Source organism: Macrotis lagotis, chromosome 3 (genome assembly GCF_037893015.1).
Source record: "Macrotis lagotis isolate mMagLag1 chromosome 3, bilby.v1.9.chrom.fasta, whole genome shotgun sequence".
In the NCBI taxonomy this organism is placed as follows: Eukaryota; Metazoa; Chordata; class Mammalia; order Peramelemorphia; family Peramelidae; genus Macrotis; species Macrotis lagotis.
The window spans coordinates 123,577,366-123,590,969 of NC_133660.1; the positions used below are offsets into that span (position 1 = coordinate 123,577,366).

At 36.8% G+C, this 13,604-nt stretch overlaps 1 protein-coding gene across 7 annotated transcripts in view; it reads left to right on the forward strand.

Moving 5' to 3' along the window:
- The window catches only part of ZNF827 (zinc finger protein 827), a 249,568-nt gene that overhangs the window by 215,191 nt on the left and 20,773 nt on the right, over positions 1–13,604 (forward strand). For all 7 annotated transcript variants that reach the window (XM_074229196.1, XM_074229197.1, XM_074229198.1 and 4 more), the window contains one exon: positions 13,317–13,454. In XM_074229196.1, coding sequence (XP_074085297.1) covers positions 13,317–13,454 — 138 coding nt within the window. The remainder of the gene's footprint in view (positions 1–13,316; positions 13,455–13,604) is intronic.

Sequence of the window (13,604 nt, forward strand, 5' to 3'; positions counted from 1 at the left end):
TTAAAGATTGGTAAAAAGAGGCACAAAAAATAACTGAAGAAAATAATACCTTAAAAAAAAAAAGAAATGGCACAAAAATTCACTGAAGATAAGGACTCTCTAAAAAGCTAAATGAGCCAAAGGGGAAAAGTAACACAAAGATTCACTGAAGAAAATAATTTCTTAAAAATAGAAAATAGAAGTTAATGACTCCATGAGACATTAAGAAACAATAAAACAGTCAAGGAATAAAAAAATGAGAAAATATGAAATATCCTATCAGAAAAAAATTATTTGGGAAATATATTAAGGAAGATAATTTTTAAATTATTGAACTACTTGAAAACCATGAATTTTTCAAAATTTTTTGAAAAACTTAGACATCATATTTCCAGAAATTAGAAAGGAAACCCCCCCAATGTCTTAGAACCAGAGGATAAAATAGAAATGAAAAGAATAGACTGATCTTATCCTGAGATACCAAAATGAAAATTCTCAGAAATAATTTAGCCAAAATTCATAGTTACTAGGTCAAGAAAAAAGTTATTGCAAGTAGACAGAAAGATGCCATTCAAGATTGTAGAACCACAGTTAGGATTACAGAAGATTTATCATCTTCAATGTTAAAGGAATGGAGAGCTTTGGTATATGAGGACAAAACTGTAGGATTATAACCAAGAAAAGACTACTCTGAAAAACTGAGTATATAACCCCTTAGGTCGGGGGGGGGGATGGATATTTAATGAAATAGAAGATTTTCAGGCATTCCTGATGAAATGTCTTAAGTTGAATAGAAATCTAGATATTCAAACACAAGATTCAAGAAAAGCATAAAAATGAAAGAGAAAACTTAAGGGACTCAAAAAGATTGAACTGTTTATATTCCTGTTTTAGGAAGAAGACACATGTAACTTCTAAGAACTTGTATGATTAGAGCAGGTAGAAGGAGTCTACATAGACAATTGAGTCAATTATTGTTGGAGTGATCTCAAAAAATAAAAGTATGAGAAAGTGGGATGCACTGAGAGAAGGGGGAAGAAGGAGGAAGAATGGGAAAATAACTTTTATGGGGGGGGAAGAGTGGCAGATAATGCTAAAATCTCTCACTGGGATTGATTCAAAGTGGGAAGAATATATATATGAATCCTCAATTGTGTATAGAAATCTCTTACCCAACAAGGAAATAGGAGGGGAGGGGACTAAGAGAAAGGGGGAAAGGTTTATAAGGGCAGGGCAGATTAAGGGAGACAGAGGTCAGAAGCAAAACTTATTTTTTGAGAAGGAATAGGGTAAAAGGAGAGAAGAATAAATAGAAAAAAATAGAATGGAGAGAAATGCACAATTAGTGATCACATAGTGAATATGAATTAGCTGAGTTCACTCATAAAAGAGAAGTTGATAGCAGTATGGATTAGAAACCAAAATACAAAAATATGTTGTTTACAAGAAACATACTTGAAAAGCAGTGTTAAAATAAGGGGCTGGAATAGGGTCTGTTATACTTCAGATGAGGTTAAAAAAAGACAAAGGTAGCAATCATAATATTAAACAAAGCACAAATAAAAACTGACCTAGTTAAAAAGAGATAATTAGTAATACTAAAAGATATCATAGACAATGTAGTAATATAAAAAAAATTTACATGGTTTCTCTGATAAAGGCCTTCTTTCTCAAATATATGGGGAACTGAGTCAAATTTATAGAAATAAATCAATCCCCAATTGATAACTGGTCAAAAGATATGAACAGGAAGAATCATTTTTCAGAAGGAAAAAAATCAAAGTTATCTACAGTTACATTTTAAAATCCTTTAACTGTATTGTACCAAATCATGTCTATCAGACTGACCAAACAAAAAGAAAAAAGAAAAGACAAATTCTGGAGCAGATTTGGAAAAAGAGGATACTGATGCACTGACCGGTCACACCATTCTGGAGAGCAATTTGGATCTATACTCAAAGGGCTATAAAGCTACATACTTTTTGACCCAGCACTACTCCAGATTCAAAGAAAAGAGATCAAATCAAAAGGAAAAGGACTTATAAGTACAAAAAATTTTTTTTGTGGTGTCAGAGAACTGGAAATTGAGGCAATATCCATCATCTGGATAATGGCTAAACAAGTTGTGGAATATAATTTTGATGGAGTCCTATTGTGCCATAAGAAATGATGAGGAGAAGGTGGTAATTGATGCAAAGTGAAGTGAGCACAACCAGGAAAAAATTGTGCACCATAAAAGCAATATTGTAACGATGGTGATGTTTCTCATTTGTACTTGAAGAAGACCATGATATCGGGGTGATGCCATGACAAGCACATGAATTGGATTAGGTTGTGCTATGTTACAGGTCTCACTTTCTCCTCCAGAGTCATCTGAGTCCAGTAGCTGGATTTGAATAAGGATGATTGGAGATGCCCTGGATGTGAGACAATCAGGGTTGTGACTTGCTCAAGGTCACTCAGCTAATAAGTTCAAGTATTTGAGGTTAGATTTGAACTTCTGTCCTCCTGATTCAAAGGCCAGTGCTCTATCCATTGTGCCATCCAAATGCTCATAGGCTTCTGATCCACCTTAGTAAACAAGGCCAGGGGAAAGAAAAGGCATCCTCTGAGGTGATGGAGTCCAGACTTCAGCAGCCTTTTTCACCAGAACCAGAAGGAACCTAGGAGGCAAAGGAATAACCATTACAACTGAACAAGAAGTCCCAGGAGGAAAGGGATGAATTCACTGCAAACACAGAGCAAGAGATCCAAGACTGGGAGGAAAAGCATCAGAAGGAGGAAATACTGTAATGATAATCAACTGTGAAATATTTAACTGCTGTGATCAATACAATGGTCCAAGACAATTTCATAGGTCTCGCTCGTGATGGAAAAAAAAATTTTATCCACCTCCATGAAGAGAACTCATGAACTAGAATACAAATTAAAGCATAATTTTTTACTTTATTTTTCATTCTTTTCAGGGCAGGACATAGCAAATATGGAAATATGTTTGTCATGATTTCATATACTATAATTTATGTCATATTGCTTGCCTTATCAATAGGAAGGGGGGAGAGAGAATTTAAAGCAATTTTTAAACAGCAAATTTGAAATGAATGAGGGAATAAAGAAAAAGAAAAGGCATTATAAAAGATATAACTAAACCAGCCAAAGGTATCTAAACATGGTTGAAACTGGAAGGAGGATAATAGTCAAATAAAATAATGAGAAAAATTCAAATAGACTACCACAATTGTGTGGATATTTATATACATATAAATATTGCCTCAAAATTTCAAAGATCTCTAATTTCATCTGTGTGTCATCAACACAAAATTAGCAAGTATTTATTAAATGCAAATTGGACTCAGGTCCTCCTGACTTTAGGGTGGGTGTTCTATTCACTGTGCCACCCAGCTCCTCCTAAACACAAGTTGGATCAGACATTATACTAAATGTTGAGGATATAAAGAAAGGTAAAAATAGCCTGTCCTCAAGGAGTTCACCATCTAAAAGGTAGGGACCACATGCAAGCAATTATGTGAGAGAAAGGGAGAAGAGTGGAAGGAGGGACAGAGGGAGGAAGGTTGGAAAAGAGAGAGAGAATCTCAAAGAGGATTGGACTATATCTCAGAGTTACCAAAGCTCATAGCAGTTAAGTGACAGGCTCATCATTTAAATTATGCTTATTAAATTCTAAATCACTGCAAAGACATTTAAAATCTCTATCCATTGTTATCAATGAATTAAAATACAAGTCTATATTTAGAAATTTTATTTAAAGATAAGAGAGGCAAAGCAATAGAGGGGAAAGAAAGTTGGCCTTTGTGCCAAGAAGACTTGGCTTCAAATCCTTCCTCTGGGCATATGATCCTGGCTATGTCATTTAACATCTCGATGACCCAGGCCTTTCTAGGACCAGGTTGCAGAAAAAATACTGCCCTGTATTTACAGAGTGGTTTTCTTCATCTAACTCATTCCCTATACCCATGCCAGCACAGTCTTTTCCCCATCCTGTCCTTTTGAAGAATGGGCACAGAATCAGCTACAGAATGTGAGAGATGGAAGGGACCCCTGCAACCATCCAGTTCAGATCATCCAAGGAGGAGAAATGCTTTGTGAAATGCATGATGATAATTATCTTATAAAAACATAGGAATTAAATCTAATCAGTGTGACCATGGACGTTCTTTTGCATCCCCAGAGGACTTGGACCAGACACCAACTGATTTTTTTTGCTTTTATTTTCTTGCTGCCAAATAGTCTCTTACAGCAATTCAAAAAGCGATTAGGTATAAAGCTTCTCCAAGTGATTTTTTTTCGCTAATAAACAATTTTTAAAGTTCATTTGTTATTTCATTTTCAAAGATTTTCAATTTTAATAATTCATTGTTCCGATCCCACAAGCATCAAGTATCTAATATAGTCAAGACACTATCCTCACCCCTGGGGTTACGAAGTTAAAACAAAAATTACTCCCTCCCCTCAAGAAGTGAATATACATGATACTTTAAGGATGGGGGGGGGGGGAACACTAAAAACTAGGAAGAAAAGGAAGGCTTCTTATTTGGACTGACCTATGAGCTGAGGCAATCAGGGATTCTAAGAGACTGATCAGAGGAAAGACTATATCTTCAGGCTTGGAGTACAAAGGGATGAAGGTAGAGATGGAATTCTAAGTCTGCGGAATAGTAGGCAGTTCTTTATTTTAGCCAGAACCCCCGCCCCCCACACACACACACACATACACACTGTGGATCAAGGTTGGATTAGAAAGATAATGAAATAAATGTCTCATCTAAACAAAAGGTCATTCGAATCTAAATTAGAAGGATTGTAGTACAAAAAAGAAAGGGAGAGAAGGGGACAGATTTGAGAGAAGTTGTTTTATCATGATTATACATGTAGAGTCTATATTAGATTGTATTAGACTGCTTTCTGTGGGGGAGGGAAAGGAGGGAGGGAGAAAAAAATGTAAAACTCAAAACCTAGCAAAAGAAATGATTGTTGAAAAGTACTGTTGCTTGTTGTTGGAAAAATAAATACAATATTTAAATTTAAAAAAGGTAAAAAGAAGTTGTATGTGTCTATGCTGAGAGAAGTTACATGATTTGTCCATGGCTATATGGCTATTGAGTAGAAGAGGAGAGGCTTGAATTCTTTCTATAAAATGAACCTTCCCTTCCTGGACTACAGAAGCAGAATGATTAATTTTATCTGAGTCATTAGCCTTTCCTTTAGGACCATCAGAATAAGGTTCTTTGGATTCCCTTCAGTGAACATATTTACGAAACTAGCAGGGACCCTAGAGGTGACCTACTTCAACCCTCTTAAAATATTTTGTTTTCCAATTATATACAATAGTAGTTTATATCATTTTTGTAAGGTCTTGAATTTTACAATTTCCCCCCCAGCTTCCCTTCCCTCTCCTTGCCCTGCCCTAGAGAAGGCAGTCTGATAATCCTTACATTGCTTCTATGCTATACATTGATCAAAACTGAATGTGTTGAAACAACATATCCTTGAGGAAAAAAAATTATTAGAGATAGCAAAATTCAATAAGTACATAAGACAACTTTTTTTTTTAATTGAAGGCAGTAGTCTTTGGTCTCTGTTTTAACTCCACAGTTCTTTCTCTGGATACAGATGGCATTCTCCATCACAGGTACTCTAAAATTGTCCCTGTTTGTTGCATTGATGGAATAAGCAAGTCCATCAAGGTTAATCATCACCCTCATGTTGCTGTTAGGGTGTACAGTGTTCTTCTGGTTCTGCTCATTGCTCACTCAGCATTACTTCATGCAAATCTTTCCAGGCTTCTCTGAATCCCATCTCTCCTGATTTCTAATAGAACAATAGTGTCCCATAATGTACATATATCACAATTTTTTCAGCCATTCCCCAGTTGATGGACATTCACTCAATTTCCAATTCTTTGCCACCACAAACAGGGCTGCTGTGAATATTTTTGTACAAATGCTGTTTTGTTTTTACCCTTTTTCATGATATCTTCAGGGTATAGACCCAGTGGTGGTATTGTTGGATCAAAGAGTATGCACATTTTTATTGCCTTTTGGGCATATTTATTGATCTCCAGAAAGGTTGGATGAGTTCACACCTCCACCAACAATGCATTGGTGTCCCAGATTTCCTACATCCCTTCCAACATTGATCATTGTCCTTTCTGATCATATTGGCCAGTCTGAGAGGTGTGAGGTGGTACCTCAGAGATCAACCCTCTTATTTAAGAGATAGCAAACTGACCATTACATAGCTTGGCAAAGCTGGGGTGCCAACTCAAGTCCTGATTCCAAATTTAGCACCCATTACAATTCTCTAAGAAGATTGACCAAGGAACTTGACTACCTGAACAGATGAGAAGCCAGGTTAGGGTCTTTTGAAAAGTGCTAGGCCAGGCCTAAGTTCTCAGCTTAGCTCTGCTACTATCTAGCTGTGTCCTTGGGCAAAGCATGACCTTCTTAGTGCCCATTTGCCCTTCTGTAAAATAAAGATCAAATATACTTCCCTCTGTGTACTTGTTAACATCAGAACAAGTACACATGTGTGTACTATTGTAGGACAAAGATATGAGAAAAATTCACATACAATTCAAAGGACAATAATAGAGAGGAAGGTTGAAAAAAATCTGATTAATAGCCTGTTCAGGAGACAGTTCGTAGGAACAAGTTCTGAGTATCTCAAAAGTAAAGAAAAAGAACTTAAGAAAAGAAATTAAAGCTCTGTGGGAGAACTTGCTTTTGAGTGGGAACAAAGTATAAAATGTTATCCAAATATAAGTTTTTTATTGTGTGAGATTTATATTAGAAATGAGATTTGTAATGAAATTGATAGGATGAAATGGGAAAAAATGATTGTCGAAAACTACTATTACATGCACTTGGAAAAATAAGGAAAAAAATGAAACAGGAAAAGCAGCATGAGGCAGTGGATGGAGTACCAGATTTGGAGGAGAAAGAACTAGCTTCTAATCATTACTTCTACCATATTCCCTTGAATATGGTACTCTCAGGCTTCAGCTTCCTCATCTGAAAAATGGGAGAATTGGACTACATCTAAATTCTAATTCTAATTCCAGTTCTAAATTTATGAACCTTTATAACACTTTTATGTGGGGAAGAAAAAAAATTTTGAGAAAAAATAGTAAGGAAAGAAGGGATAAATGGAAATGATGTCTTTGCTTTATGTTCAGAGTTTGATGCATATCACTGAAGTGAATGTGTTCAAGTTGGTAGGGCATTCTTTGATGACATTTAACCAAAGTGGAGTTTTCATCATAGGATTCTGAAGTTTGTGAGGCAAGTCAACTGGAAAACAAGAGCTTTAATAAATAACAGTAAAGAATTATCAAGAGAGGACTTCTCTTGAGTGAAAAGGTCACCCTGGTACAGAGAAGAAGCAGGGGCTCTACAGGAATTACCATAACCCAAAATGATTTGTTTTTGCTTTTTTAAAAAACCCAACAAACCAAAGCTGTTATCTAGACTAGAGCAAAGACAGTCATTTGTGAATTAGACAACTCTTATTTCAACCATAACTGGGTCACCAAACCTCAGTCTCTCTAATTGTAAAATGGGAATAATGCCTATTTCCTCCTGATCTCAGGTGTATGCTATTGGAATTCATTCATAATCAAAACAAAAGCTTTGACTTTAGTGTGTGCTCTGCTCTCCTTCTTCCACCATGGGATCTAGTAAGTGCTTAATAGCAAGCTTGTTCTTTTCTCCCTTTCTGAAGCAGTCTCAGCATACTTTTCCCAGGATTAAATAGCTGGGGAAGAATCATCACTTCCTTTCTCCAGACCCAGAGTTGAGGAGAATCTATTGCCACAGTACTAATTTTGTCAATGTATTTCCATTTCTTATTCCCCTGTGTTTCCCTGATGTTTGTTAAGTTGATGGTTTCTAAATTTGAGTAAAAGGAACCCAATTCTATGACATTTTGGGTTTTTTTTAAACTTTTAAGTTTAAATGATTAAGATTTAAATGATTTTTAAATCATCATCTCAGGTAATTAGGAAGAGATTCCTTACATTCCAGTGGGCAAAAGATAAGTTCACCAATAACTCCAGTGTTGTCCAGGGGAAACTGAACTGAGTATGAAGGAGAGATTCTGGTGAAAGAGTTAATGGGAAGTTTGAAGAGATCATGTCCAATAATCATGAATCATAACTGACCTTTCTCTACAAGAGGAAGTGTGGTACAGCAGGACAGGCACTGGATGATCTAGCATAAGAGGACCCAGGTTCAGATCCTTCCTCTGTCCATTACTACCCTTGTACACTTGGATCCTTACGTATCAAATGAAATGTGGTTGTGATGAATGTACTCCAAGGACACTTGTAGAGACAGGCACTGTGTTATGTTTTATAGATACCACATTTGATCCCATAACAACCCTTGAAACTATTATTATTATTCTGTATTATTGTGTGCTGCTATTATACCCATTTTACATTTGAGAAACTGAAGCAGATAGATGTTAAGTGACTTATCCAGGGTCATTCAGCTGGTAAGTATCTGAAGTCAAATTTGAACTGAGGTCTTCAGAAAGCATAGAGAGAGTGTGTAATTTGTGCCAGTTTACATAAGAGTCCAGTGGAAGAATTGAAAGTCAAGTTGGTTTTCTCTTGTTTGTCTCCTGCTTGCTTCTACTTTATCCTTACTATTTTGTGGTAGATTGGTGTCTTATAGTGCTGCTGTTTTTTTCTGAGTTCAGTAAAGGAAATCAGACCTTTTTCTTTTCTCTTGCAACATTCCAATTTCTGGAGTGCACAGAAGAGCTTGAATGACTAATACTTAGAGGAATTGTTAAAAGACTTATTTACTTTTAATTGTGTCGACTAGTTTGGTATGTGACCCAATTAATTCATTCTTGTTGTGAGTGTATTGGAGGACCCTGGACCCTCTTGACCTTCTCGTATAATTATTACCATATTCTTCCTTTGAAGCTGTGTTTTGATTACATACTTAAAAGGAACCACTACAATATCTCTCATCACAGCACAGCTAAAATGCCCACTGCTTGAACTCGAGTGTAGTAATGTCACAAACAGCTCAATACCGTTTGTCCCCGGCCAGTGGGTGAAGGAGGGACACCCCTCTCTTTGCTCCTCTCTGCAGTTTGGAGTTCTTTGGCTGTTCAGTCTTTGTCTAATAAAGGGAGAGTCACCACATCAGGCTGGAACCTGAAAATCATGTTCAACATCAATAAATATGTTTTGCAAGTTGTCATAGGTGCCCAGTCACAAACACTATTGTGACATTACCTATTCTCCCAATTCACTGTCGTTTTCTTCTTTGCTCAGTTACAGCATCTCTGCATTTTTGGATATAAATGTCCAAAAACCTAAAAGTCTAAACAAAACTCTTGGTGAATCTTTGTGATTCTTTGTTTCTTGTCCGCTCTGATGCCCCTATTCTTCTCTTTGTTCATTTGTTTTTTGGCCATGTCTAATTTTTTGTGACCTCATTCAGAGTTTTCTTGGCAAAGATACTGGAGTGGTTTGCCATTTCCTTCTCCAACTCATTTACAGAAGATGAAACTGAGGCAAACAGGGTTAAGTGATTTGACTGTGGTCATGCAGATAGTATATGAAGTCAGATTTGAACTCAGAAAGATGATTCTTCCTGACTCCAGTGCTTTATTCACTATCTTATTTAGCTTTCCTATATTTCTGGATACTTAGTACTCATATAATTTAGGACTGATCCTATCCACTAGTATAATATAGGAGGAAACTGAGGCTTTGGGAAGTGAAGGGATGTTTGTCCAAAATTATTTAGGTTACTCTCTGCGTACCAAGACAGGAGATCATGAAAAAGAAAAAAAAAATGATAAAGATTCTCTTAGGACTAGAAGGGACTAAAGACCATCTGGTCTATTCCACTGCTTTCATATATGAGGCTGCCTTTAGACATGTCACCACTTTATTGCAACTTAGGACTTGAGATTTGTCATCCCTTTGAATTCTCTTACTAATAGAATGTAAGTTTCTTGAGATAGTGAAGAGTTTATTTTTGTCATTTGATTCTGATCCCCTAGAGCACTGCCTTATATACAATAAATGTTTAATAACTTTTTTGTTGAATTGCTCTCTGGAGGCACCATTGGGAACCTGGGCTTTGACAGCCCTCTGCGCCTTCTTTCATTCACTGCATATCTATTGGGTAAGGAGTTGGTCGATTGACCTTGAGCCAAAGAAAAGAAATTCAGCATGGTATAGAACACAGTACCCAGAATTTGGCATAAGAAAACCCAGATGGTGGATTCCAAGATGGCAGAATGGAGGCAGGAAATCCCAGAAGCTCTCCCCTAGACCCCCTCCAAATGCCTTCAGCTCCAGTAATCCAGAAACAGCCAATGGGGAGCCTGGGTGCATTGCAGCAGAGACAGTTTCCAGACCTCTCAGTACAGCCGTTGCCAAGGATAAGTTGGAAGGTCAGCAGGAAAACTCTGCATTATTAGAGTGAGTGTGGAGCCCAGGTCAGTGCAGACCTCAGTGCAGCTCTGACCCTGAGAACCAGAAGCAGGCCTGCAGAGCCACCCAAAAGTTGCTTCCAGAGTGCTCAGTACATGTACAATTGAGGGAGACGCAAAGGTCTCTCCACTATCCCTGGGGCAGACTCTATTACTTTGCCCATACTCAGATCCAGGTCACAGTCTGGGATCTCACACTTCCATAGTAGAGTAGGGAACTCCATAGTTCCAGAGCAGAGGTCATCCATAGCCAGAGCACAGGACAGGAGAGCAGTCAGAGCCTCTCATAAGATCTTGAAGGAATTGAGGTCTCTGTCCCTGAAAATAGCTGCAAAACCCCTCAAAAGCTTGAGAAAGAGCTTCCTCCACCCTGGAAGTAGAGCCCCCACCTTACCAAAGAGTTAAAATCAACTCATAGACTGGGGAAATGAGTAAACAACTAAAAGAAAAAGAATCTGACCATAAACAATTACTTTGGTCTCGTGGAGGATCAAAACATGCTTAGAAGATGACAAAGTCAAAGATTCTGTATCTTAAGCCTCCAAGAAAAAAAGGAATTGATCTCAGGATGTGGAAGAACTCAAAAGAGATTTTGAAAATCAAGTAAGGGAGGTAGAGAAAAGCTCAGGAAAAGAAATGACAGCAATGTAGGAAAATCATGAAAACAAAGTCAGCAGCTTGGTGAATGAGACACCAAAAATACTTTATTCAAAGTTACGTCTTTAAAACCAGTTTAGGTCAAATGATAAAAATCCAAAAGGTCAATGAAGAGAAGAATGGAAAGATGAAAAGGAGATAAGAAAATTTGCTGAAGAAAATAATTCCTTCAAATGTAGAATGGAGCTAAGGGAAGCTGATGACTTTGTGAGAAATCAGGAAACCAAAGAAAAAGAATGAAAAACTAGAAGAAAATGTGAAATATCTCATTGAAAAATAATTGAACTGGAAAACAGATTCAGGAGAAATAATTAAAAAATTATTGGGCTACCTGAACATCATGACCAGAAAAAGAGCCTAGATTTCATTTTTCAAGAAATTCTCCAGGAAAATTACCCTGATATCCTAGAAGCTGAGGGTAAAATAGAAATTGAGGGAATCTATTGATCACCTCCTGAAAGAGATCCCAAAATAAAAACTCCCAAGAATATTATAGCCAAATTCCAAAATTTCCAAGTCAAAGAGAAAATATTACAAAAAGTCAGAAACAAGCAATTTAAAAATATCATGAAGCTACAGTCAGGATTACACAGGATTTGACAGTGTCTATGTTAAGATTTTGTAGGACTTGGAATATGATCCTGAAGGTAAAAATACTTGGATTACAACTGAGAATCAACTACCCAACAAAACTGAATATACTTGTTCAGGGGAAAAGATAATTATTTAATGAAACAGGGGACTTTCAAACTTTCTGTTGAAACAATCAGAACTGAACAGAAAGTTTGATCTTCAAATATAGGACTCAGGTGAAACTTAGAGAGGGTGGATGATAAGGGCAAAGTATGAGGGACTTAATGATGTTGAATTGTTTGTATTCCTGCATGGGAAGATGATACTGATAACTCATATGAACCTTCTCATGTATTAGGGGAGATAAAAGGAGAATAAATAGAAAGGCACAAGAGTGAGCTGAATATGGAGGTACAATATATTATAAATATGTAATTAATGAGCAAGAAAAGAATGTCCTCGGGAGAAAGGGAGAGAGAAAATGGACTAAGATATTTTATACAAAAAGAGGCAGTGGAATGGAATGGAATGGAAGTGGGGGAAGGTTGAGGGGGAATGAGTGAACCTTCATTCTCATCAGAAGTGACTCAAAAGAGGGAATAACATACACTCAATAGGGTATAAAAATCTGTCTTACCCTAGAGGGAAAAAAGGAGAGGAAAGGGATGGGAGAAAGGGGACAGAGGGAAGGTAGGAGGGGTGTAGGTGATAGAATAGAGGAAAGATTATGAGAGAGCATAATCAGATGCAGCTCATTTTTGAGGAGGGATAGGATGGAAAGAGAAAGAGAGAATAAAATAAATAGGCTTGGGGAGAAATAGGATGGAGGGAAATATAGCTGGCAATAGCAACTGTGGAAAAAAATATTGAAGCAACTACTATGATGGACTTATGATAAAGAATGCTATCCATTCCAAAGACAGAACTGATGGTATCTGAATACAAAAAAACAGACAAAAACTTAATTCTTTAATATAGAATATTAATAATATATATAAATATAATAAAATGATATAAGAATGGATTCATGAATTTATATTTCAATATAATTTTCTTTTCTAATCCTTTATATTTTATGCATTTAAAAACTTGATTCTGAGGAGTCTATTGTCTTCATCAGACTGCCAAAGGGTTCCTTGAGACAAAAAAGGTTAATTTATCCAACTATTTTAGAGGATCCCTAAATTTCAGAATCAATATGGCACCTCAGTAGCCAGATAATGCTAATCATTCTAGGAAAAGAATCCATGTATAAGATGCCTGATAGTCATTCTTTCAGTGTCTGAAGGCCTCCATTGAAAGAATACCCTGTTTCCTCCCAAGACAGAACCCATTCCCCTATAAGAACAGTAGTAGTTTTTTTTTCCTTTGAGCAAACCTACATTCCAGTTGTGGATCCTATATCCAACTAGGAATTCACATAGATTTAATATTAAATCTGCTTTCAGGAGTGGTTTCATTTGTAGAAAATAGTCCTATAGAATAGGTTTGGGACAGTGGTTCTCTAAATCCCTGATCATATTTCCAGAAGATGAACTCTTTGCAAAGCCTTAAATGTTACTAAAATGGAATTTGTTCTATGTTGTTTTTGTTTGTTTGTTGTTGTGTTTCATGTTGTGGCCCAGAAACAGAAAAGATAGGACTGGAGGCAGGAAACGGATTACCATCTTGGAAATTTAATGACCAGCTTTTTCCCTGCGATGTATGTGGGAAGGTGTTTGGCCGACAGCAGACGTTGTCCCGCCATCTCTCGCTGCACACAGGTAAAGTGAATCCCTTGAGCTTTTCTCCCATATGCTCACCATCACCACCACTCCAGTCCCTATTGAAGCCATTCCATTGTCCCCAAACTCTAGCACCATATTTCTTCAGGATAAATTAGGAAAATTGATGAAAGCCCATTTTCATTTTCT